We start from the raw sequence: 24,908 nt of genomic DNA, 5'->3' as shown, positions 1-24,908 counted from the left end.
ATAATATATAGCAATGGCTATGCTTAAAAAAAGTAAAAACATTATTTTATTCAAAAATATTTTATAATAATATTAAAATATAAATATTGAATTGATAAAAAAAAAATACCCTTATTTTATATGGAAATGGAAATCATTTAAACCTATTTAAAAATATTTAAAAAATACTCTTAAATTTTTAAAAGTTTAATTAAAAAAAGTTTCAAAATGCACCTTTAAATTTTTTAAAAAGAAAATTAAAGAATACTCTTATGGTTGATATACGTTTCAAAAATGCTTACCCAAAAATTAATTTATCTTAATCAGAATAATCTTAAGAAATTGTAAATATTAATTTGTTAAGAATTAATCAGATTGAAGCTATAACATTATCATTCGTTGGAAGCGAAATATTTGCAAGATTCGAATCACATATCAATTAAACATATAGTTGGAATTCCCAACGTGATACATTCTTGAAGAGCTCGATAATTTTCTTGTTGATCAACGATTATTACAATATCGGGTAACCCCGTCATATATTTAATCCCGCCCAGATATGTTTGCAAGTGAGATAATTGTTTCTTCAACATAGCGGCATCTCTTTTCGGAAGACGGTTGAGTCCCCCCGTCTTTTGTTCCGTTCTCAAGTCCCTAAACTTATGAAGTCTCATTTCGGCAGTAGACCAATTTGTTAACATCCCCCGAGCTATTTTTAATTAACATAATGACTCCGAGCCCTTGTTGCAGCATGAGCTATTGATTCCGCTACTTTATTTTAAAATTAAGTTTGGAGATAATCTATAATTGATACAGCCTTTCAAGTTTTGATTTCTATTGGGGAATTGAAATGTACAGTAATGTTCTATAAAAATCAAAGGACAAAAAAACATCTACAACTTCCAAATTCATCATTGTTGAATGGGCATATGAACAAGTATACATTTAAATTACAAATATTAACAAGAATGAAAACTATATACGAAATTGACTCTTTTTCGAATGAAAGCGTCTTCAGAAATGCAAAAAACGAGGAAAGATACGAAACTGGGTAGTATTAGTACCTCATCCCATCATCCAAAACAAGAATGCAGCTATGATTTAATGATACAAAATTTCGATCGCAAGCATCATATAGAATCTGATTCTGTAACCTGAGTAAGAACAATGTCGAAAAGTTAATGTCGAAAAGTTAAGGCACGGTTTGATAATCATTTGGTTTTGAAGTTAACCCTATAAACATTACTCCCACCTTTCAGTTCTGTTTTGTTGTCTAAAGTTTAGGAGTGTTTTCAAAATCAAAGCAAAAATTTGAAAAAAACAATAGAAAAATAGAAGACAAAATCAAACAGATCCACATCACAATTAAAATGAACATTTTAACACTGTGCTCCAAATTTCAATTGATTATGGCCAATAATTTTTCTTCTTTTTCCAAGTAGGAGAATTAAACAGTGACACCAAATGGCTAAGAGGCTATGATAAAGAAAATTCAAAGAGAAGCAGGAAAAGGGGGATATGTACTAATTACCGAGTAAAATCTCAAGCTTCAACCAAGATATTGAAGTAACACCCCGTCATTTCCGAGCACAAAGCCTTTCTTATCGTTTATAAACCTGCGGAGATGTATATAGATTAAAATCGAAAATTTGCGAAAGTAAAACGAAAGTACAGAATTCATGCTCACTACTAAACTCATCGCCCTAAATTTCTTTGGCAAAATTATAGTACAATTGCATTGAATTTGCAGCCTGATCGGAAGAGTTAGGCTTTTCTTGGCAACACAACTTGATATTATTCTAATGCCAAGTGTGAGAAAGCGCTTCAAGTGTTTTAAAAAAATTAATATTGTTTTCAAGTATGTACTAAGCACTATAAAGTTTCTGAAAAGTGCTTTTAAACATGTTAAGAACATTTTCACCTCCCAAAATTGATCCCAAACTCACCCTGAAATACCCTAAAGAAGAAGCAAGGTATAGATCTAATAGACCAAGCCCACCGATAGCAGATATTGTGAACGCTGGATCTTCAAAGGGGTAGATTGTGAGATCCCACGTCGGTTGGAGAGGGGAATAAAACACTCCTTATAAGAGTGTGGAAGCATCTACCTAATAGACGCGTTTTAAAACCTTGAGGCTGACGGCGATATGTAACGGGCTAAAGCGGACAATATTTGCTAGCAGTGGGCGCAAACTCCCTTGGACTATTACAATGGTTCTTCTTCTTACACTTTATTCATCAGAGGGAGACAGCCATTGAAAGAGAATTCATAAAGGGATGATCTATGAAGTAAGCACTTGAATTGGAGGTAGTTTCAAATTTCAAAAATTGTAAAACTCAAGTTTACAGGATGATCATACTCACTTTACAGAGTAAAGGTTGGCTGCAATATTGTCAGCTGCTTTATCACGGGTCCATGTCCTGCCACCATTTGTAGTTTTCAGAAGTACTCCACTTCCTCCAGCTGCCCAAGCCTCTTCCTGTACAGCACGTGTAATAAAAAACTAGATAATCATATTGTGGCTTCTGTCTGGCCCTTCCCTTATGTAATTGTTTATGCAAATCAACGAAATTCATTAAGTTCAGCCTCCAAGAAGGTCAATTTTAGTTATTTACATCAAAGAAATTTCATATTTCTATATTAATCACAATATTAGCAGAAGTCTTCAAGTATGAATGCAGACGCACAAAAGTATAGGCATGTCATGATCTTAAAAGATTACCTGTGAACGAAAACCAACATCTAATATGCCAAAACCTCGGCTTTGAACTGGAACTTCTTCAAACTCCTCACTGATCTGTTATATTAAACATATTGAATCCAACAAGCAGATAATATATAACATGAGTTGGCTGAGAGGTCCAGTTGAAATTCTGGGAAGTAACAGTGTAGATGTATCCTATACAATGACAGTCTAGAACTTACTTGTCACTCTATTTTCAAGAAAATAATGAATATGATGAAAAATTAGTTCAGTTCAAATGCTATGTTTTCATCATTTTGATTAAGAAAAAAAATTCTAATAGAAGCAAATCTGAAAAACATCGTGTTTATAGGATTCCACTATTGAGTTATTATGCAGCCAAAAGCCTAAAGCTCCAACCTCATATACAATATTCAATGCTTGAGTAACTAGTAGGAGAAAAAGGAAACGATTCTTGCTAAAGGTAAAAATCAAACCATACTGCAACTGTAAACCATTCTTCATATTTCCATTAGGATGGCTGGACGAGAAATGCAAATAAACGGTCACAACTTTACTTACCCCTGTCCCTTTACTAAGAAAAAGTCCTCCTCCACGAACAAGAAGCCAAAGACCACCATCAGCTCTCCACCCCATATTCTGAATCCTCCTTGCAATAGCTCTATTATGTGGCTGCCAGAATGGCTGGCATTGCAAATAAAACCAAGTATTTAAGTCGTACAAATGTGGCGATTAATCCCCACAAGAAACTCATCACTCAACAGTTTATTTAGCAGGAGCAAACTGCCTTCACAACCAGTTGAAAGCAATACACTTGGAAGTAGAGAGACAAAGAGTAAAGAAATACAGAAGTTAAACCTGCCCAGGCTCCCAGGTGAGATAGAAGTTACCACGACTTGAAACAGCTACATAACGCCCATCAGGAGAGCGATTGACGGTGTTAAAGGTTCCAGTATAATAGCTTGCACCACTTATACCACTAGAAACGGTTCTGAAAAAGGTAAAGAAACCACATTAGCATCTCATAATCGGGATTGAATTTTTTTTCTTTTAATGAGCTAAACTAGTGAACTGTGGCCCATGATTCCCTGCCACAAGCAGCCAGTAAAATCTTATCAGTTATCAGTCTATGAATTATTCCATGATGATTTCAAGGTTAAATTCTAAACGAGGCTTTGTCTTAAACACAAATAGAATAGAAAATTCTCTCCTGCCGAAGCTCACCTATTAAGAGTGGCAGAAACAGTCTCCTGAACTGCAGCCTTCCAGTTATAACCCTTGTTTGATGTAACATAAATTGCACCTTCATCAGTAACCATCTCTGCACTTTTTTCTCCAGTTGCTTTAATGTAGACCTGAAGGTTTTATAGTAGAATGACCCACTTTAGAGTTTAATATAAGCACTTTCAGGCAGAAAAGAACAGATTAATTTAGACCCGTAGATATATTTAAAACAATCAAAATTTCCATCTTAATTTGTAATGAGAGCATGTAACAGCCCAAGCTCACCACTAGCAGATATTGTGCTCTTTGGACTTCTAAAACGCGTCTGTTAGGGAGATGTTTCTACACCCTTATAAGGAATGTTCCATTCCCCTCTGCAACAAATGTGGGATCTCACACGCATTTTTTTTTGTTTTGTTGGCTGTGAGTAATAGATTCATGCTCCTATGGTCTTAACTTACATAGCGACATTACATGAGCATTATAACTACAATTGATAAAGAAAAGGTTAAAGCGGATCATTCAACCGACCAAGCATTTGAGGATAGTCCAAAAATAGAACAAACTAAAATTCAAGCATGGTCATATAATAACAATTCCTAGTCGAAGATATGAAATAGTAATTTACCATATCTCCAGGAAGCTGGGCGCTAAGAGGTATCCTTTCCCAACTTTCTCCAGCATCCGAAGTGTACAACAGAATTGCAGGCTTGCCAACAATCCATCCTTCCTTTCCTTTGAAGCTAATAGCATTAAACCGGTAGTTAAAGTCTTCTTCTTCAGCCGAGGGTATTGAACGTGGAGCCCATGTTCTTCCACCATCTTTCGTCTCTAAAATGGTTTGCCTAGTCCCCAAAAGGAAGCCTGCATTGGTCTGTAAGTGTCAAATGATTTCATGGCATATTATTGGCGAACGAGAAATTACAAATTACAACAGTCAGGAGCCTTTACAAAATCCGTAAGCCCGAACAATGTAGATAAGAACATATGAACAAAAAATGAACATCAGAAATTTCTTTCCACAAATTCAGTGTACAAATGCTCATAAACTCCAGATGTTTCCAACGACTAATTACAATGAGCAGTGAGCTCCCAAATTGCGACTCGAAAAAAACGGAGCAAAAGAAAAACAAATACAAAATTCTCGTGCATTTCTTAATCAATGAACAATCAGGAAAAAGAAAACCAAAGCAATCGAAACTAACCACGGTCCAAATCATCGGGCACAAAAGCAATGTCGAGAAGGACAACACCAGGATCTATAGGAAGGTAAAGTCTCTCCCACTCCGATAGAGATTCTTCAGACTTCGCCGGTGGTACGGGAGTAATAAACGGAGAAAGCGACAGAGAGACCGTGGCCGCCGTCTCAGCAACAAACTGGCGGCGATTGATGGAAGAATTCTGAAGAGAGGCTTTGGGAGTGGTTGAAGAGAGGGAATGGCGTGGAGAGGAGGAAGCAAAGAGAGAGGAGGACCATGAAGGTTTGAGGAGTTGTTGCAGAGTCGCCATTGTAGAGAAAAGGAAAGGAGCAGAGAAGAGTTGGCCGACCTCTTATCTCTCACGTTATCCAAAACAAATTCTCTCAACGGCTTCGCGGGTGATTTTGAAGCGTCTTGAAACGCAAATAGATAATTTTTTAATAATTAAATTTTAAAAAGAAGAAAGCACAGAGCATATGGGGATGTAGCTCAGATGGTAGAGCGCTCGCTTAGCATGCGAGAGGTACGGGGATCGATACCCCGCATCTCCAAAATCGCTTTTATTTTTCTCGAAATTGTTTGTGAAAAGAGTTTTTCGCTGGTTTTACCATGGAAATTATATTAAAATTCATAAAATTTGAATTACAGAATTCTTGGAAAATTGTGGGCATTTTTCGAAAATTTAAATAACGTGAATATTAAAAAAGAAGTGAGAAAATAAATAATTAGATAGAAAAAAAATTAAAAAATAGTGAATTTTGATCAGATTTACTTAAAAAAATGGTCAAATTTAAAGGTAAAAATTAGCTTTTCTCCTAATTAAAAATAGCTATTGAAGACTTATTTATATATAAGAAAGTAAAGTGGTTAATACAACAAAAACAAGGAGATTTTGAGCTTTATTTTTAATGAAATTAAATAAAAAATAGTTACAAATTACTTATAATTGACTTAATTATGAAATTTTAAATTTTAAATTAGACGATTTAATCTCAAAATTTGAATTTGGAGGTAGAAATTAATATTTGCTAAAAGAAAATAATGATCATAACAATATTACATATTTTATATATTTTTGAATAAAATCCTTGTTTATAGAACTAATAGTAGCTAAACCAATTTAATTATTATTTTCCAAATTTTAAGGGTAGTTGACCTTAACCTCTTAATTTTAATAATTTAAAATTAATTGAAAATTTTACATTTATGACATATTTGATTTTTTTTTTTTTTTTTTTTTTTTTTTTTTTTTTTTTTTTTTTTTTTTTTTTTTTTTTTTTTTTTTTTTTTTTTTTTTTTACTTGAACATAGGTTAAATTATATACATTCAATTAAGGTGATTAAATCTCTGTCAAATAAAATAAATAAATATTTTTCTTTTATTATTATTATTATTATTTTGAGAAAGTACACGTACTTAATTTTGGTTAGTTAGATAAGAACTTAAAATATTATTTTATTATTTTTATTTTTTTTTAAATTTATAAATCACACGGTCTTCTCCTGTCCCCCAATCAAAAAACACATAAGCCGCCTAACATTCCATATCCAAAGAACCAAAAGGGAAAATATATATATACACACGCCTTTGGATTTTATTCCAAATTCCCAATAAATAAATTAATATTGCTTCCAAAAGTCAGATCACAGTCAACGATGGAAACTCCATCAAAACAGTCTTGGCTCAATGGACGGTCCAGATGAAACGGCAGACCACAGTTCCACATAATTTAAAACCACAAATAAAAAATGGCCGAAACGACACTTCATATTTGCGCCCCACTAAGTCCAATTCCGAAGAAACGACGTGAGGGCCTTGATCCGACAGTGTCGTAAAGCTTCCCTTCTTCTTCTTCTTCAACAACGTGAAGGCTACCACTAAATAAATAAAAAAAATTCCAATTTCGATTATAAAAGACAAATGAAAATTTGAAATCTGCAAAAATAACAAAAAGAAACTCAGACGATCAAGCCGAGTGTCTTAAAATGATGCCACGCGGTTACTTATTGGCTTTGGTCGCCGCCGTGCTCTGTTTTGAAGCCGCCGCCGGTGACTTCAACTACGGCGATGCTGTGGATTTGAGTTTCTTGTATTTGGAAGCGCAAAGGTCCGGTAAACTTCCGGCGGACCGCCGTGTTAAGTGGCGGGGGGATTCTGGTCTTAAGGATGGTCTTGCACAAGGAGTAAGTTTTCCGGCCATAAAATTGGTTTTTATTTAATTTAATTATCTTCTAAATATGGAAATTAACTTTATATTAACAGGTGAATTTAGTGGGAGGGTACTACGACGCCGGAGACAATGTGAAGTTCGGGCTACCAATGGCGTTCGTGACGACAATACTTTCATGGGGAGCCATTGATTTCAAGAAGGAAATTACAGATCTGAACCATATGGACAACGCTTTGAAGGCCATTAAATGGGGCACTGATTACTTGATCAAGGCGCACCCTGAGCGCAACGTGCTTTGGGCACAGGTCGGCGATGGCGCCTCCGATCACTTCTGTTGGCAGCGCCCCGAGGACATGTCCACCCCCCGAACAGCTTACAAGCTCGATGAGTCCCATCCTGGCTCCGACCTCGCCGGTGAAACCGCCGCCGCCTTGGCCGCTGCTTCCATTGCTTTCAAATCTTACAACTCTTCCTATTCCGATCTCTTGCTGGTTCATGCTAAAGAGGTTCGATCATTATCCCCTCTGCTTTCTTTCGGTTTCAAACTCTTCTTTCTGTTTCAAACTCATGATTAGTGGGTTAGGAATCATAAACCTCTCCGTAGTAGTTTGATATCGTTTATGGAAATAGTGTTCATTATTTATAAACTCATGATTTTTCTCCGTATTAGCCTACCTTGGATTACTCCTCTCAATAATCCTCAACAATCCTCCTCTCGAACATAATACACTATAAAGCCTTTCCTTGAAGCCTCTTTCTTTGAAGCTCTTGAACAACTTCATTTTAATCGAGGTTTGACTTTTTTGTAGAGCTCTGGAACAAAGTGCACCATTTGTTCGACATTTGAGCAGCCCTTAATCGAGACTTGACCCTTTCTCTATAGCTCTCAAACAAAGTAGATCATTATTCGACATTTGAATCATCTTTGATTGCACCTTAAAAGGCCCGAGTTAAGAGCATGACTTTGATATCATATTAAGACTAACCTCTAAAATGATATGATATTATTCACTTTGATCATAAACTTTTAACTTTGCTTTTAACTTCTCCGTAACAATAAAGATATTATTCATTACTCGTGACAATAAAGATATTATTCATTACTTGTAAACTCATGATATTTTCGTTTGGTTTCAGCTTTTCACATTTGCAGACACGTTTAGAGGATTATACGATGATTCGATCCCATGTGCTGCTGACTTCTACAGTTCATCTGGATATTGGGTAAGAAATAAAATTTGAATTCCTCTTTCCTCTGGTTTTTCAATTCCTCATACGTTTTATTTACAAAATTGAAGGATGAACTGCTGTGGGCGGCGGCGTGGTTGTTCAGAGCCACCGGAGATGAATATTACTTGAAATACACGGTAGATAAAGCGGTGTCGTTCGGTGGAACTGGATGGGCAATGAAGGAATTCTCTTGGGACAACAAATACGCCGGCGTTCAGGTTCTTCTAACCAAGGTGTTGTTGGAGGGACGCGCCGCCGCTTATGAGTCCACGTTGAAGCAATATCAGGCGAAAGCTGACTATTTTGCTTGCGCTTGTCTTCAGAAGAACGATGGATTCAATATCAATAAAACTCCCGGTAAGCCAATGTCCGATCGCCGGAAAAAAAAACTTGTTCTGTTTTAGTAGCTAATTCTCGCCGGGAAATTACTCAGGAGGGTTGATGTACGTCCGGGAATGGAACAATATGCAATACGCCTCCGCCGCTGCATTCCTCATGGCGGTCTACTCCGTCTACCTCTCCGACGCCAACGCTAAGCTCACTTGTCCCGACGGCGTCTTCGAGCCTAAAGAACTCCTCAACTTCGCGCAATCGCAGGCCGATTACATCCTCGGCAAAAACCCTAATTCCATCAGCTATTTAATTGGCTACGGATCGAAATTTCCCCAAAAACTCCACCACAGAGGCTCTTCAATCGATTCGATTTTCACCGATCCCTCTCCAATCGGCTGCGTTCAAGGCTTCGATTTCTGGTACCATCGTCCTCAAGGAAACCCTAATGTTCTTCACGGCGCTCTCGTCGGTGGTCCGGACAAGAACGATAGATTCGATGACGATCGATCTGAGTATGAACAAACAGAGCCTACTCTCACCGCTTGTGCTCCTCTGCTTGGCCTCTTCTCCAAATTGCAGAGCTCTGTTAATGGCTACCGTATTCCTGGTAAGTCAGATTAGGATTTGATTTTAGGGTTTCGTTTGTGTGAATTCCTTGGCTGATTTCATTTTCGTCTTTCGAAACAGGATCCCGGGGAAATCCACCGCCGGTGAAACCTGAAAAGGAATCGCCCAACGCAAATGCCCCTGTGCCAGTAGGTGAGCAAAAAATAGACGGATTAACAAATTCAATATTGTTCTTCGTGTTCTTCTTGTTCTTCAATAAGATCTTGTGATTCATTGCAGGGGCTCCAGTTGAATTCATCCACACAATAACAAGCACATGGATGGTGAGCAAGGATAGCTATTACAGGCACCAAGTGAAGATCAAGAACACATCAGGAAAGCCAATCTCCGATCTAAAACTGCGCCTCGAAAATCTCTCAGGCCCTGTTTGGGGACTGTCTCCAACACAACAAAAAGGAATTTACGAGCTTCCGCCATGGCTGAGATTGCTTCAGCCTGGCTCTGAGTGTGTCTTCATCTACATCCAGGAGGGTCCTCAGGCTAAGGTCACTGTTTCTAGCTACCATTAACGAACGCTGATTTTTCCTTCCAAATTGGCTTCACAAAAAAAAAAAAAAAAAAAAATCAACTAATACAAGTTCTTCATCGCAACGATGTGTTTTTAAATGATTTGGTATAGTGTGGGTTGATTTAAGGAGAAGTGTATTGGCTAGGATGGACCGGTAGTCTTGTAATATTCTCGATTTCAATTTGGAAAGCGTGTAAAAAACTATGTCATTTGACCTCGAAACTTGTTGAGGATTATTGAAAAAGAGTAGTCCCACGTTAATTAACGAAAAAAAAGTGTAAAAAACTATGTTATTTGACCTCGAAACTTGTTGAAGATTATTGAAAAGAGTAGTCCCACGTTAATTAACGGAAAAAAGTGTAAAAACTATGTTATTTGACCTCGAAACTTGTTGAGAATTATTGAAAATAGTAGTCCCACGTTAATTAACGAAAAGGAAGATTATTGATTTATAAGTAAGGAACATTGTTTCGATTGATACGAGGCTTTGAGAAACCAAAAGGAAAGCTATGAAAGCTTATGATCAAACTGTACACTATTATATCATTGAGTGGTGATTTCTGACAAAACTAATATTATCATAATTTCCAATGGAACTTGAGAATTTTTAAAGATTTTGATTTTTCTAAAACCTTGAGGCAGACGTCAATACTTAACGGGCTATAAAGCCGACTAGCAATAGGCTCGGATTGTTATAAATGATATCAAAGCTAGATACAGACCGGTGTGTTAACGAGAATGCTAGACGCCCAAATGTGGTGGATTGTAAGACTCCACGTCGGTTTTTTAGAGGGAAACGAAACATTCTTTATAATAAAAGTGTGGAAATCTCACCTTGGTAGACACGTTTGTGGGTAAACCTTTTATTTAAAAATAATAAAAGATTAAGATTGGAAAAGGGGTGTATGGAAATATGTGGTAAAAGTTGCCTTGCATGGACGTGTTTTCTATACATGGTCATATTTAATAATGGTTTTAACATAATTTTCATCACGAAATTTAATTATGGATAGTTGTTACGTGTGAGCTGTCCGCATTTAAATTACTCTTTTTTTTGTCTTTTTTATTTTACAGAAAAAAACAAAACTTAAGTCAACGTGGTGGAATAAGGTAAACTTAGTTAAACATTTTGGAACCTTATTATTATTCATTAATCCATACTTTTTTAGAATTTTACAATAATAGCCCTTCCTCTCCCTTCAATTATATTTTATAATTATTTTCTAATATAAATTATATTTTAAATAAAATAACCAACCTATTAATTTCAATAATATTTTTATAAAAATTTATAATATAATGTTATACCTACCAAGTCAGAGACACCTTGAAAGTTCTTATAGGGAGAGACGTTTTTACATTTTGGAAGTTCTTATGAAAGAAAAGCAATTTCATATATTCTTAATTGACAAAGGGTTTCAGAGAGGAAATGCTCCGTTTTTTAGGGTACTCTCAAGAACATATCCAGTAAAGACAAGGTGGGGTCTATAGTAGGAGTGTATGGGTTGAATTGGGTTGAGAGAGAAAACGTTCCTTGTTTTTTAGGATACCCTCGATGTTCTTTTTCAAGGTACTCTCGAGAACATATCCAGTGGAGACAGGGTGGGGTGTGGTCTATAGTAGGGTGTATATGGGTTAAGACAGATTCACTGGAGATGAGGTGGGACGTAGAGATGTATGGGCCGAGTTGAGTTGGGTTAAGTAATTTTTTTTTGGAACCAATCCAAAACTTCGGATTAGTTGGACTCATAACCGAACCAAATTTTTTCACACCATAAATCTCTCCCAATTTTCAATTCACGAACAAAAAAACAGAATTGAAGAAAGCGCCCTCGTCATTGGGCCAAAGAGCGCCCAAAATCGCTCTCCCAAAGAGCTAATCTAACAACGCCTCTATCTATAGACATTTAAAATAATAATAATAATAATAATAATTAAATAATTTAATTTTTATTTTTAGACTCTGTTTCCAATAAAAATACTCCCAATATTTAGATATTGTACTATTTCATTTTTTAAATTATAATTTAGTATAAACAAAAATTTTCCATAAAATTTTGTATTTAATTTAAATAAGATGGTCCTAATTCCAATCAATTTTTATTAGATTAGGACATTATATTATATTTTAAGGAACATAACACAACATTATATGAATAAATAATATCAACAAAGGAACTATAATATGTTTATAAAAAAAATATGATTCGTGTTTACTATATAGATTAATAATTGCAAAACATTACTATAATTTTGCGTGGTTGAATTGATATTATGAATATCTTTAAAGAAATTATTATATTTCTATAATTTAACGGGAAATATAATTTATAATTGAATCAAAATTAATCATGATAAATTCAATAAAAGGTTTTAAATATTGATATTTTTCAAACAAAAAATTAAAAAGTGGGTTTAATTTTATATCTATTTAATTATCTAATTTTTAAAATTATTTATACATTTTTATAAATTTTGTATTTAATAGATTTATTTAAAATAAATTAAGGATTTGTTAATTTAAATAAATAATTGGTGGACTAAATTTGTTAATTTAAGATTTGAGAGGGTTCATTCGCCTATTTAATCCTTCGTTTCTGCTATCCCTTTTCTCACAATCTCCCGTTCTCTTCTATTTAGTTTTTTCTTCCTTTGCCACCGTCGCCATGTCTCTCCTCTCCGATCTCATCAATCTTAACCTCACGGACACCACCGAGAAGATCATTGCCGAATACGTATGGTGAGTATTCTATCTCTCAATCGCCCTATCTCTTCTCTTATTGTGATTATTGCCGGTTTTTTTTATTTTTGTTTTTCTTCTTGCAGGATCGGAGGATCGGGACTCGATTTGAGAAGCAAAGCTAGGGTACGCACTGGTTCTTGTTGCATTTTCCGACTTTGGATCAGATTCTGTTTTTGATGATGATTATCGTGTTGGCCTCTGTTTTCTGTTTTCTTTCTTTAATCGATTTTTCGTTTCAGAGTTCGGAGTCGATCGTGTTTTTTTTTTTTTGAAGTTTTTCTGGACAGATTTTTCTTTTTGACGTTTCAACTCGTTTGGAAAATTGTTGGTGGAGATCATTTTCTTCAGATTTCGAATGTTTCTCTCTCCGATCGTGCTTGGTTTCTGCCTGTTTCAAATCGCTTGAAAATTATAGGTGCAGATTTCAAATGTTTCTCTTATTATTATCTATCTTCGAATTTTTCCTTGAATCGATCATATTTTGAGAGTTCTTTTCGAGAGATTGTTCTTGCTGTATCAATTCGTTTGAGAAATTACATCACATCAATTCTTCAGTTTTCGAACGTTTCTCTATTTTTTCCTTGGAATTTGAAACCAGCTGTACATTATTTGGACAGTATTCTGGTGACATTTTCTTTAGCATTTATTCCCGAGGGATTTCCAGTAAATTACGGATATTTTCTTCACATTTCGACGTTTGATTTGAGTTCGAAATAGGTCGCTCTTTTTTAAAGCTTTTCCGTACAAATTTTGATGCACAACAGACTCGTTCGAAAATGTCCGTACATATCGTTTCTTCGGTTTCTGAATGGTTTTTTAAAATTTATTTTAAAATTACTCTCAGACTCTTCCGGGACCCGTGACCGATCCGGCGAAACTCCCCAAGTGGAACTACGACGGTTCCAGTACGAATCAAGCCACCGGAGACAACAGTGAAGTCATCTTACAGTATGTACAACGCCCCCACCTCATTATCATTTACACGTGACCATCATGCAATTGTTCACTCCGTCAGGATCGTGATCAACGGTCCTGATCGAGAGTATCCAAAATTATATTGGAATATTCCACTCGATTAGCGTAGTATTTTTTTCTTCTACATTTAACGGCGTCAGTTTTGTTTGACTGTTAACAGTCCTCAGGCGGTTTTCAAGGATCCTTTCAGAAGAGGGAACAACATCTTGGTATAGTGATCGACCGCTTTTTCCCGCTCATTTTTGGTAAATTGTTATACTTTTTGGTATTTTAAATGCGGGTTGAGGGGTAATTTCGTCTTTTCGTTATTAGGTGATGTGTGATGCCTATACGTCAGCTGGCGAGCCGATTCCCGCCAACACGAGATTCGACGCCGCCAAGATTTTTAGCGAGCCGGACGTTGTTGCCGAGGAACCTTGGTAATGTGACATCTTAGTATTAGTATTATTAATGCTAAGTAAAATCTTCCGTACCTCGTTTACTTATATAAAAAATGAGATTAAAAATAATTAAATTTTTCTGATCACTCAATTCTCTTAAATACATGTTGCACACTCTTTTTATATATATATGTTCTATTTTGGAATGAGACCCATATTTAATATAAATATCACAAACTAGTAAAGGTATTTTTCAAGTGAACATATTGTCCACTGGTAGCAAAAACCCCATCACGATTTTCAAAGACTTTGAAGTAGAAGCTAAAATAATTTTTTATTGTCCCGTGACTACTTTTCTTAATACCTCTCCATTCCCCGTGGGGTTGGAACTTGGAAAATGTCTTTTCTCGTGAGTGGTGTTGGTTGTTCATATATAGAATTGCCATTTGTCAAGAGGATGTGATAAATGTTGTATTGGACTATTCATTAAAGTATGTCCACCGTCTGCTTTTGGCTGGAACTTTTCCCTGCCACTATAGAATTCGATGGTTTAATGATTGTAGTAGGTAGCAGTCCACAATTTTGGGTACAAAAAAACAATGGTCCATATGTCAGCAAAAGCTATATCTTAGGCGCTTCACGGTGCGTGCTTTCGCACCCATCAACTTAATTGATCACATTTCAGGACGGAGAAATTTACTATGCTATCATAGATAGGTCCTATTAAGTGATTTCTACATCAAACTTCATTGGTACTTTTTGAAAGAAAAAAAAAACAATTATCATTTACGTAGGGTGTAGTAATACTCTTGTACTTGATATTTTCCAATTGATCTGAGGTCTCTTGTCCGTTCCCTTTCTCATGATAATTTCCTTTTGCTTTGTCTTATCCCAAGTAGTATTTTTCACTGAATATGATATGGGTCTAATTTATGATTTTCATCAGTTCTGTAAAATTCATGTCTTGCATGTATTTTGATGGTGACAACAGGTTCGGAATTGAGCAGGAATACACTCTCCTCCAAAAGGATACACGCTGGCCCCTTGGTTGGCCTGTCGGTGGATTCCCAGGCCCACAGGTATCCTATATGCTGTTTGTTCATCGTCATCATTAGAAAATAGGCAGGGTCTATATGATGATTGAAGTATTTGATTCTCAACTTTCTAAGGTAAGTATTTATCTAATTAAGCGGTGGTATGCAGGGTCCTTACTACTGTGGTACTGGAGCAGACAAGGCCTTCGGTCGAGACATCGTGGATGCTCACTATAAGGCCTGCCTTTATGCCGGAATCAACATTAGTGGAATCAATGGAGAAGTCATGCCCGGACAGGTGCATTTCCAACATAAATCATACATCCAAACACATAATTCCCCAGTCTTTTTTCTTTAAAATGATTCCCATGTTTTTTTGTTTGTTCTTTATTGTGTGGGCAGTGGGAATTCCAAGTCGGTCCTACCGTTGGTATTGCTTCTGGTGATCAGATATGGATCTCCCGATACATCCTCGAGGTATGATCTGACTTGAATATTAAAATACCAACTTGTTTTGTGACATCTCTTTTCTAATAACAATGGTTATGTTGTAACAGAGGATCACAGAAATGGCAGGAGTCGTTCTCACCTTCGACCCAAAGCCAGTTCAGGTTTGTGTTCAATTCAATTAGTAAACAACAACTTTTGTGTGCTTACTTACACATAGCATCATTTGGTTTGATACATTGTTTGATTATTATCAACCAGGGCGACTGGAATGGCGCTGGTGCTCACGCCAACTACAGGTTTTGTTTTCTTCTGTCATCTTGAACTTGCCCGTTGATCTGTTTGTAATAATTTGAGTTTGAGTAGGCACAAAGTGGACAATATCATATTATTGTGGAGAGTACTTATATCAAGCAAGTATATCATCTAAAAAAACCCTTTTTGTTTTGGTGGCCTCAGCACCAAATCAATGAGAGACGACGGTGGTATTGAAGTGATCAAGAAGGCCATCGAAAAGCTGAGTTTGCGCCATGAAGAGCACATTGCTGCCTATGGAGAAGGCAACGAGAGGAGGTTGACAGGCCGCCACGAGACTGCTGATATCAAGAACTTCTCTTGGGTATTATGTTGTCCAGCCCCTTTTTTACTCATAGCACCCTGTTGTGTTGTATTCATAAGCTCATAATAATGAAAAATCCCAGGGAGTTGCAAACAGAGGAGCCTCAGTCCGTGTTGGGCGAGACACTGAAAAGGCCGGCAAAGGCAAGTCTTATTCTGAAACACCCCAATTTCCTTTCTCAAGCGATCAAAGCTCTTATGGTTTCTTTTCAACAAATGTTATGTATAGGGTACTTCGAGGATCGAAGGCCAGCTTCAAACATGGACCCTTACGTGGTGACTTCCATGATCGCCGAAACAACCATTCTGTGGAAGCCCTAAACAGACTGAATCGGACGACGGCGTTGTGGCTGCAGTTTGTCTCTCCGTTTGATGCCTTTAATTGCAGTTGATTGGTGGCTAAAACTAAATATCTATTTGTTTTATGTGCCATTGTGATTGTGTCCGGTTATTGCTTTTGAACTAGCAACTCGAATATACCCTATTATCAAATAATTTATTTTCTTTAAGGCTTCACTTTTTACATAATTATTAAGATATATAATCATAGAAGTAAGTAATGATTTCGATTAATAAGTTTGAGAAATAAAAACTTAGGAATAATATACAATCAGTTATTCAATAATTATTGGGATTTTTTTTCAACGAACTATAGAACTTATTTGCTTTAAAAGCTAAAAGAATTGTTTTTGTTTTTGTTTTTTTTTTTAATTTTATAAAATAACACTCTAATTATAATAAAATGAGATTTGAAAAAAGAGAGGAAACTTATATCAAAAGAAATTTTAATCCTTAGTCGGGTAATGTATGTTATAACTAATAAATATTTACTTTTAATTGAGAGATGTATGCTAAAAGTTTAATAACTAATGAATGTTTATATATGTGGGTTTATACATACATATATATATATTCTAAATAATTAATTAACTAAAAGAATGTTTCAACACAGTTTCTTATTTTTAAAAAATATTTTATTAAAATATATATAATAAAATAAATAAAATTTTGTAGGTGGGAGTAATATTTATAAACTTAAATCTAAAAAAAATTATTATTATTATTTTTTTTATAACTTCCCAACCAATTTATTTTTCCCGTATATATGAGACGACGTGTCGTATCGGATACGATCGACAGCGCATTACTCGGCCCACGACCCATTTCTCGTGTGGGTATTATTTTTCATTTCGCATTCTTTGAGTTGGGTCTCCAAAACTGTATGTCAGGAGTCTCTGCCACTGCACCATAGATGAAAGAATGAATTCAGCTGCTGAAGCTAGAAGACGAGTGTGCGATAGATTTGGTGATGGCCGGTTTTCTAAGAACAATGAGAAACGGAAGCTGTTTGGGGTGGTCGTTGCCGCACTTTTGGCGACGTTGGTTGTTGAATCTAATGCATCGGAGACAATTGGAGAATGGCATATTCTTACCAGGCAGAATTTTTCTTCTCAGATCAGACTTCATCCGCATATTCTTCTTCTTGTCACACTTCCCTGTGAGTTTTCTGTCATTCTGTGATTTTGTTTTTATGGCAGATGTGATCAACACCAGGTACTTTTTGAGCTAATTGTGTACCGACTATATTGTTTTCTTTTGTTTTAATTTGAAACCATCTCTACAGATGTAGTCTGAATTTAAACAATATGCAATGTTTAGCTGATTAGGTAGTATGGTGATTTTTATTGCATTTGGATTGATTTTTTTTTTTTTTCGCGTTTTTTACTACCGCGACGGAGAGGCGGGTTAAAATCTGCGCGTTCAACTAGAGCGATTGGTTGAAGTTCGGAGGCTTCATTGCATGATGTTAATGAATTTAAGTGGCAAGAAGAGAAGTCTTGGAGTAGTTTGGTATTCGATTTACACATCAACAGTGTAAATTTTGATTTATGGAAGCGAAGCACCACTGTTTTTTGAATCATTGAAAAACCTTGCTCCAAACTTTCCAAGAGGTTGGAAAAAGATGTTATTGACCTTCATGAGCATTACACAAAACATAGGCTGTGGACTTTTCTTTGGACTTGATCTAGGGTGCGAGTTTCTCAGTGAGCAAGTTCAGACAAAAACTGGCTAGGTTTCTTGGGATGGATTTTGTATTGTTTAGCAGATAATTAAACGTTCTCTTATGCGAAAAGGATCATGAGCTATTAACAATTTTGATTATATTATCAGTCTTTTCAAGTGAGGAGAACTATTTAAGAAGAAAGATGCGTTATGCCCTTTTCATAACCTCATCCATAAAGTTCCTATTAAAGCTAGTCGTCAGTCCTTGTTCTTGATATGCTGGTTTTAGGCCTGGGGTGTATATGCTTGGAAATTGGTTACAGAAAAATAAAATTATTTCTCTGAGAATTCCCTTGTAAATGATCCTGCTTCCACCTCCAACTTCGAGGGAATATACTGAGCTAAACAGTATTTTACAATTAGCTATCTGGATTGGGCAAATGTTTTACAGAGAAATGGTAAAGGGAGATGCTGGCCAAAACGGATTGGGCCACAGTTCTCCTTTTGGAATAGGAATGTTCTTCCGTCTAGCCAACTTAGCTTGGATTTTTTCCATAACAGGAACCCAATAGAAGCTTTTTCTTGGGAAAAGCCCAGGGCACATCCAAATAGTTGAAGGGTAAACTGTTCAGCTATCCAACTTTCTTGCAAAATATTCTGCTGAATGATAGCCGTTCTCGAGAGATTTAAAGATAAATCTGAGAATTCAACGAGGATATGAAGAACTTTGCCACCAATATCTCAAAGAAAACTCATCATTTGGATAAAAGATAATTGTGACATGCCCATATTGCGAATGAGAAACCTCTGCCCTCTCTGTCTAAGGCCACCTGAAGCAAAAAATATTCCTCTCTATCTCCTATGAAGGAAAATTGAAAAATTTTAATTTCCTAAATCTTAGGGATGTAGTTTAAGTGTTCCAAATATATATTTTTTGTTTTATTTGTTGATGCATGATCAATTATTCTGTTGGCAGGGTCTGGTGAATCACGAGCCCTAATGAAAGATATAGCCCATCTTATTGAAAATAGAAAAGAAAGGTATAGTTCATTAAAGCTGATGTTCATGTACAGAAACTCAGAGAAGATGTTAGTAAATGCAATTGGTGCTACGTCAGAGGAGACAAATGTTATTTTCTACCATCATTCTGTATCTTACAAGTATCAAGGGAGACTAACAGCCCAAAATATAGTATTCTCAATTTATCCATACATGTCACTATTGCCTGAAGAACTTCCCCTTACGCACTTGAATACCCCTGAGGAATTGAAGTCATTCCTTGATTCAACTGATAAGGCCTTGCTTCTCACGGAATTTTGTGGATGGACCACACAATTGCTGTCCAAGGGGATAAAGGGCAATGTTACAGGTCTGTGATTTTACTTCTGTACCTCTTGTCCCCCTCAAATTCCCTATTTCATTTCCAAATGTACCAAGTATGATTTGTTTTATTATTTTCTGTTTCAAATGTGAATTGGTATGCAAAATTTGTATTTAAAAAAAAAAAGGTTCCTTTATATTTGCTTTGGTTGTATTCGGTAGCTACTCCTGGTGTTTCATCATTATGTTTTCTGTAATTTCTAGAATGAACATCTGCTCCACATTTTGTTGCAGATGATCTCGTTGGAACAACTAATGAACATACTGATGGAATACAAACATTGAGAGGGAAGAATAACGGCAAGGTGGCTAGCTATTTTTAATTACCATTATGCGATTGGTTTTAGATGATCACAAGAAAAAAAAATTATTCCAATAAATTTCTCACCTCTTTCTTCTCCCCTGCCTATATCCTCTACTTCCCAAAAAAACAGCATCGTAACAAAAATACAGACATGTGTGGTATTGAAAAAGTATATGGAGTTCCATGGTTTGGGGAGTTTAGTTCAGGAAACGATACTTCTGAGGCGAAGTGTACAAATGAATCTTTTCCATCATCTTGCAATCATGAAGAGTTCATGCGGTACAACTCTTTCTTCACAAATTTATTGGCTGTTGTCAGAGAATTCTTCCTGCCGAGAGAGAAGCATGGTTTTGGTCTAATCTCCAATAGATCAATGCTTTCGTCTCTTGGCATTGACAACTCGGATTCGTGGTTTGCAACACTTCATTTTGCTGGATGTCCCAGATGTTCAAAAACTCTTAGTGCAGATGATGACCTTAAGGAAAATTTACAGATGAATAATTTCATTGTTTCAGAGGTAACTTAATTTTCCTTCAAACAAGTTTGCTTTATGGTTGATTGGTTTCTCTATGATGTATATGTCAATAGACCACTGTGACACTTCTTTCATTTTAGATGATCATGTATATGTTGTAGAGATTACACCACTAAGCTCCTTGTTATTTTTTATTTTTGTCTCTTGTTGCTCTTAATGCCTCAACAAATTTTATGATCTTTTTGATGCTCTTAATGCCCTTCTAATGGTTCAGGAAGTGCTTGAAAATACACTGTAGCTGCTTTTTAAAAGTAATTATTTTACGTTTGTTGTACACTACCAATATTTTTTCTTTGTGATTGTCTTAGAAAATTAATAAAAACCCTACACATTAAACAATATTCAAAGAAAGGGGCGAAAGAGAGAAAGAGCGAGAAAAGAGACAGAGAGAAGACCTTAAACATAGCCACCATTTGGAGGTGACTGATTCTTATTTGCGTGAGGATTCAACAATTGAGCTTATGTTTAGATAATGGAAAAAGGCTTAAGGTTTCTGCCAGATTTAAAAGGAAAATGGAATTTAAATTATGAAACAACAAATAATAGGACTCTTTTTTTCTTCTTTTTTTTTATTTTTATAATTATTATTACATAATTTGTTGGGGTTTGTGTTATCATGTAGCTTGAAGTAGATGGGAGCGGTCAGCAGCCTTTTTTGCCAGTCAATAAGCCATCAATAATTCTATTCGTGGATAGATCATCCAACTCATCAGAATCTAGAAGAGACAGTAAGGCGGCTCTTGGGGATTTCAGAGAATTAGCACAACAGTACTGCACATCTTATCCCGTCACTGAACAAGGTGGTAACAAGCTCCTGAAACCTTTGCTTCAAAACAATCCAATTATGAGAAGTGCCTTGGAACCTCCTAGATTAAAGTTGTCTCCAGCATCTCGGTCAATTAAATTGGAGGATAAGACATCTTCTGTCATAATTGTGAATGAGGGTAAACTTGTCTCTTTGGATAAATTAGCTTCAGAACTACAAGGAAATTCATTGCAAGAGATCCTATCACTCCTTCAGAAAAAACAGGCTACGTTAAGCTCCCTTGCAAGGAATTTAGGTTTCCAGCTCTTATCTGATGATATTGACCTTAAATTAGCAAATCCATTGGCAGATGTGGCAGAAGTTCAGCCTTTAGAAGTGTCACCAGAGACATCCCCGAAAGGCACTACTACACTTAGTGTTCAACTGGATGAAGATCAGTCAATTCATGGCAGGTGTATGTCTGCCAAAGAGCGTGGGGAAGCTTCAGATGTTTGTACCATGGAATCTTCTACTCAGCAAGATAATGAGAAGAGTACTAGCATTCATACACATGAGCATCATGATTCTATACAGTCTGATGAATCAGCTTCCGATCAGAAATTGGATGTTCCTCGAATCATTAAAGTTGAAGAAAAATCTTCTTTAACAATGGAAATATCGAGGGATGAGAACCTCTGCATCCAAGGTTTTGAAGGTTCATTTTTCTTCTCTGATGGTAACCACCGATTACTTAAAGCTTTGACAGATCAATCAAAGTTCCCTGCTTTGGTAATAGTTGATCCCCTTCTGGAGCAGCATCATGTCTTTCCATCAGAGAAAATACCAAGCTATTCTTCACAGGCTGATTTCTTAAGCAGTTTTCTCAATAGAAGCTTACATCCATTTCAACTGTCTGAATCCGTTAACAGAAGCCCTAGGGCAGCCATTATCCCACCATTTGTTAATTTGGATTTTCATGAGGTGAATTCTGTTCCTCGGGTTACAGCTCTTACTTTCTCCAAACTTGTTATTGGCTCCATTGAATCTGAATCTTTAAATACTCTCGATCCACATGGCAAGGATGTGTTAGTTCTGTTCAGCAATAATTGGTGTGGTTTTTGCCTGAGAAGTGAAGTAGTTGTTTCTGAAGTTTATCGAGCTATCCAGGGTTATGCTAACACGCTGACGAGTGGACGTGGAAAGGAAGATAATATGTTAAGTGGTGAGTACTTCATTGCTTGTCCTCAAAATTATCAGGACTTCTGATGTGGTTCATTCTTATCTTCTTCGTCTTCTTCCTATTCTGTTTGAAAATGCCTCTGCATTTCCTTGTGGGAATCTTACAACTTGTCTTAACGTGATAATATTATTTTGCTCATTGCTCTTCGGTGGTTTCCATGACGTACTAGCTACAAAGTTTTTCTAATTTTCAATCTTAGTATATTAATGCAAGAAGTTTGTTGTATATCGATTGATTTTTGGTATTAGAGGTAATATGCTTTTAAAAAAGTGGTAATAAGTGTTTTACATTTATCCGTTTAAATGTTTGAATCAATTTTAGAATGGTCCAACAATAATAGTGTTTGTATTCACATTACATTTTGCAGAAGGTCGGACAGATCTACTGTCAAAGCTCCCGCTTATCTACTTAATGGACTGCACACTGAACGATTGCAGTTCAATTCTAAAGTCATTTGATCAGGTGTGCTTTTCAGGACTGTAGAAATTTGTCTTTAATTTTAATGTTTTTCTGCAGTCAGTGTTTTCATTGATTATTTTATCAAATTATTGGTGAACCATTACTCGGCATGGTATTCCCAACAATAATACGTACCATTTGCCAAGAAGGTTCTCACGACATCATAGGGATACCTTCCTTCCATTGATGTCCTTATAAACTAGTTTAAGTCAATATAGAAGTTTAACTTCTATATTGATTTGATATTTTGTATTTTGATTTAAGGTCATTGCTTAATTTTGTATTTTGGAAATTGGTCTCTGCCAGTGACTAATTTTGTATTTGCTTAGCGTTGTTCAATAGTTAACCTTTCGTAAACTTGGGCATGCAGAGAGAAGTATATCCTGCCCTTTTGTTATTTCCAGCAGCAAGTAAGAAAGCTATATTGTATGAAGGTGATCTAGCAGTAAGCGATATTTTTGAATTTGTGGCAGAACAAGGAAGTAATTCCCAACACCTTATCAGTCAGAAGGGTAATGACCAAACTAAGGCTTTTTATTATCCCTTGTTGCTATTCTTACCACCCGAGTTCTGCTTTCAGTTTGCATCATAATGGTGTTGATTTCTGCATCCATGGGTTTGTTTGTTTGCCGAGATTATCTGTGTATGATTTGCTTGTCCTGTTAGCCCACGATCTTTGTTAAAGCTTCCACACGTCTTAGACATAGAAGACTAATTTCCTCTTGGATGAACAAGAGCCGTAGGAATTTTGAATGCACCACGTCCGTGTCACATTGAATGTGGCCAGTTCTGTTGATTGAGAAATTTGTCTTGTTCAAGATTATCAATTGAAGTCGAGGGAATAATTTTTTACTCAAAAACTTAAACGGAAAATGACATTATTTCGACTTTTTGATGTTAGGGATGCCCTCAAGAGTAATTTTAAATATGCAGGATTGAGCTTTCAAGAAACCAGACATTTTCCACATGTTGTCTATAATCTAATTGCTGGTTGTTCTTTGTTAAATAGGAATTCTATGGACAGTAGCGGACAACGGAATTGAACGCGGCAAGTCAGTTGAAGATGTAAGACCCACTCATCTTCAAGAAAAGGATGCTATTCCAAGCGAAAAGTACCACGAAGTCCTAGTGAGAGACAGGAAAGTGGAAAGTGCTACAAGATTCGGTCACTTAAATCTTCATATCACAAATGATGAGGATGAATCATCACCTCATATAGGCATTGGATGGATGTTAACCGCCACAGACAAGCTTGTTGGTTCACAACTTTTTGATAATGCTCAGATTCTGATTGTCAAGGCAGATCAAACCGTTGGTTTCCACGGTCTGATAATCAACAAGTATATCAGATGGGATTCTCTTCAAGACATGGCAGAAGGTTTAGAGATGTTAAACGAGGCACCTTTATCGCTCGGGGGTCCGCTCATTAAACGCAAAATGCCTCTCGTGGCCTTAACTCAAAAAGTTCCTAAAGATCTGCAGCAGCTTGAAATCCTACCAGGCATACACTTCCTGGATCAGGTTGCTACATTACATGAAATAGAAGAGATGAAGTCAGGAAATCACTCGGTTAGTGGATATTGGTTCTTCTTGGGTTATTCAAGTTGGGGTTGGGATCAGTTGTATGATGAAATTGCTGAAGGGCTTTGGAGATTATCCAACGATGGCGCGAGTTACTTAAATTGGCCAGAGGTTCAACAACATTTGGGTGCATCATAAGAGCTTTTAGAGCTAACTAAACAGGTCAGTGCACACATCTGAGACCATTGGATAAGCCATGTTGATGGTGTCCAAATTTGGTGGCTGGATTTTTGTAAAATTGCTTTTGTTTGTAGGTATGGTATCTCTCCCTTCTTCACATTCATCAATCAAGTTAAGGCCTTGTTATTTTCCCCTTTACACACACACACATTATGAAAATCTTAATCAAGCTTTAAATTTTAAAATAGGTATATTAACTAATGAATGTTTATAGATGTAGGTTAACCTAACTTTTGTAATTTATGTTTTTCGAGTTAGTGAATACGTTGAGCGTACTTTGAAAAAACGTTCTGCTATAGTCTTTAAT

The 24,908-nt window shown here is 36.1% G+C and overlaps 4 protein-coding genes and 1 non-coding gene across 5 annotated transcripts; 4 read left to right on the top strand and 1 right to left on the bottom strand.

Annotated features, from left to right (window-relative positions):
* Nucleotides 1-824: 824 nt before the first annotated feature.
* Nucleotides 825-5,493, bottom strand: LOC111488086 (photosystem II stability/assembly factor HCF136, chloroplastic-like). Its single transcript, XM_023135717.1, has 9 exons — nucleotides 5,114-5,493; nucleotides 4,537-4,772; nucleotides 3,909-4,039; nucleotides 3,543-3,675; nucleotides 3,246-3,368; nucleotides 2,703-2,777; nucleotides 2,344-2,459; nucleotides 1,511-1,595; nucleotides 825-1,133 (listed from the first exon to the last, which is right to left on the bottom strand). The coding sequence occupies exons 1-8, from the start codon at nucleotides 5,415-5,417 to the stop codon at nucleotides 1,529-1,531; spliced, it is 1,185 nt and encodes a 394-aa protein (XP_022991485.1). The 5' UTR covers nucleotides 5,418-5,493; the 3' UTR covers nucleotides 825-1,133; nucleotides 1,511-1,528.
* A 92-nt stretch (nucleotides 5,494-5,585) lies between these two features.
* Nucleotides 5,586-5,658, top strand: TRNAA-AGC. Its single transcript has one exon. It is a non-coding gene; the product is annotated as a tRNA-Ala (tRNA).
* Nucleotides 5,659-7,066: 1,408 nt separating this feature from the next.
* Nucleotides 7,067-10,198, top strand: LOC111488085 (endoglucanase 5). The gene is made up of 7 exons (XM_023135716.1): nucleotides 7,067-7,291; nucleotides 7,371-7,784; nucleotides 8,416-8,502; nucleotides 8,577-8,865; nucleotides 8,942-9,448; nucleotides 9,529-9,600; nucleotides 9,688-10,198. The coding sequence occupies exons 1-7, from the start codon at nucleotides 7,094-7,096 to the stop codon at nucleotides 9,975-9,977; spliced, it is 1,857 nt and encodes a 618-aa protein (XP_022991484.1). The 5' UTR covers nucleotides 7,067-7,093; the 3' UTR covers nucleotides 9,978-10,198.
* A 2,360-nt stretch (nucleotides 10,199-12,558) lies between these two features.
* On the top strand, nucleotides 12,559-16,689 carry LOC111488088 (glutamine synthetase nodule isozyme-like). The gene is made up of 13 exons (XM_023135720.1): nucleotides 12,559-12,716; nucleotides 12,803-12,842; nucleotides 13,564-13,667; nucleotides 13,855-13,903; nucleotides 14,007-14,113; nucleotides 15,066-15,153; nucleotides 15,278-15,406; nucleotides 15,511-15,585; nucleotides 15,666-15,719; nucleotides 15,817-15,854; nucleotides 16,015-16,174; nucleotides 16,257-16,317; nucleotides 16,403-16,689. Exons 1-13 carry the CDS (start codon nucleotides 12,643-12,645, stop codon nucleotides 16,492-16,494), a joined length of 1,071 nt encoding a protein of 356 aa, XP_022991488.1. The 5' UTR covers nucleotides 12,559-12,642; the 3' UTR covers nucleotides 16,495-16,689.
* Nucleotides 16,690-17,388: 699 nt separating this feature from the next.
* LOC111488163 lies at nucleotides 17,389-24,708 on the top strand. The gene is made up of 8 exons (XM_023135828.1): nucleotides 17,389-17,671; nucleotides 19,154-19,546; nucleotides 19,792-19,862; nucleotides 19,992-20,378; nucleotides 21,019-22,363; nucleotides 22,749-22,843; nucleotides 23,211-23,352; nucleotides 23,850-24,708. The coding sequence occupies exons 1-8, from the start codon at nucleotides 17,434-17,436 to the stop codon at nucleotides 24,557-24,559; spliced, it is 3,381 nt and encodes a 1,126-aa protein (XP_022991596.1). The 5' UTR covers nucleotides 17,389-17,433; the 3' UTR covers nucleotides 24,560-24,708.
* Nucleotides 24,709-24,908: the final 200 nt, after the last annotated feature.

Source organism: Cucurbita maxima, unplaced genomic scaffold (genome assembly GCF_002738345.1).
Source record: "Cucurbita maxima cultivar Rimu unplaced genomic scaffold, Cmax_1.0 Cma_Scf00013, whole genome shotgun sequence".
Taxonomy (NCBI): domain Eukaryota; kingdom Viridiplantae; phylum Streptophyta; class Magnoliopsida; order Cucurbitales; family Cucurbitaceae; genus Cucurbita; species Cucurbita maxima.
The sequence above is the reverse complement of the archived record's forward strand: the minus strand, read 5'-3'. Positions and strand labels throughout refer to the sequence as shown.

Excerpts from the sequence above, each read along its gene's own strand:
- LOC111488086 (XM_023135717.1), bottom strand. The coding sequence starts at position 5,417 with ATGGCGACTCTGCAACAACTCCTCAAACCTTCATGGTCCTCCTCTCTC. Across the intron at positions 3,369-3,542 it reads TCACCTGGGAGCCTGGGCAG|CCATTCTGGCAGCCACATAA; the intron begins GTTTAACTTCTG and ends TTGCAATGCCAG. Across the intron at positions 1,596-2,343 it reads GCCAACCTTTACTCTGTAAA|GTTTATAAACGATAAGAAAG; the intron begins GTGAGTATGATC and ends ACATCTCCGCAG.
- LOC111488163 (XM_023135828.1), top strand. The coding sequence starts at position 17,434 with ATGAATTCAGCTGCTGAAGCTAGAAGACGAGTGTGCGATAGATTTGGT. Across the intron at positions 22,364-22,748 it reads GGAAGATAATATGTTAAGTG|AAGGTCGGACAGATCTACTG; the intron begins GTGAGTACTTCA and ends TACATTTTGCAG. Across the intron at positions 22,844-23,210 it reads TTCTAAAGTCATTTGATCAG|AGAGAAGTATATCCTGCCCT; the intron begins GTGTGCTTTTCA and ends TTGGGCATGCAG.
- LOC111488085 (XM_023135716.1), top strand. The coding sequence starts at position 7,094 with ATGATGCCACGCGGTTACTTATTGGCTTTGGTCGCCGCCGTGCTCTGT. Across the intron at positions 7,785-8,415 it reads TGCTGGTTCATGCTAAAGAG|CTTTTCACATTTGCAGACAC; the intron begins GTTCGATCATTA and ends GTTTGGTTTCAG. Across the intron at positions 9,449-9,528 it reads TAATGGCTACCGTATTCCTG|GATCCCGGGGAAATCCACCG; the intron begins GTAAGTCAGATT and ends CTTTCGAAACAG.
- LOC111488088 (XM_023135720.1), top strand. The coding sequence starts at position 12,643 with ATGTCTCTCCTCTCCGATCTCATCAATCTTAACCTCACGGACACCACC. Across the intron at positions 14,114-15,065 it reads GTTGTTGCCGAGGAACCTTG|GTTCGGAATTGAGCAGGAAT; the intron begins GTAATGTGACAT and ends TGGTGACAACAG. Across the intron at positions 15,720-15,816 it reads TCGACCCAAAGCCAGTTCAG|GGCGACTGGAATGGCGCTGG; the intron begins GTTTGTGTTCAA and ends ATTATCAACCAG.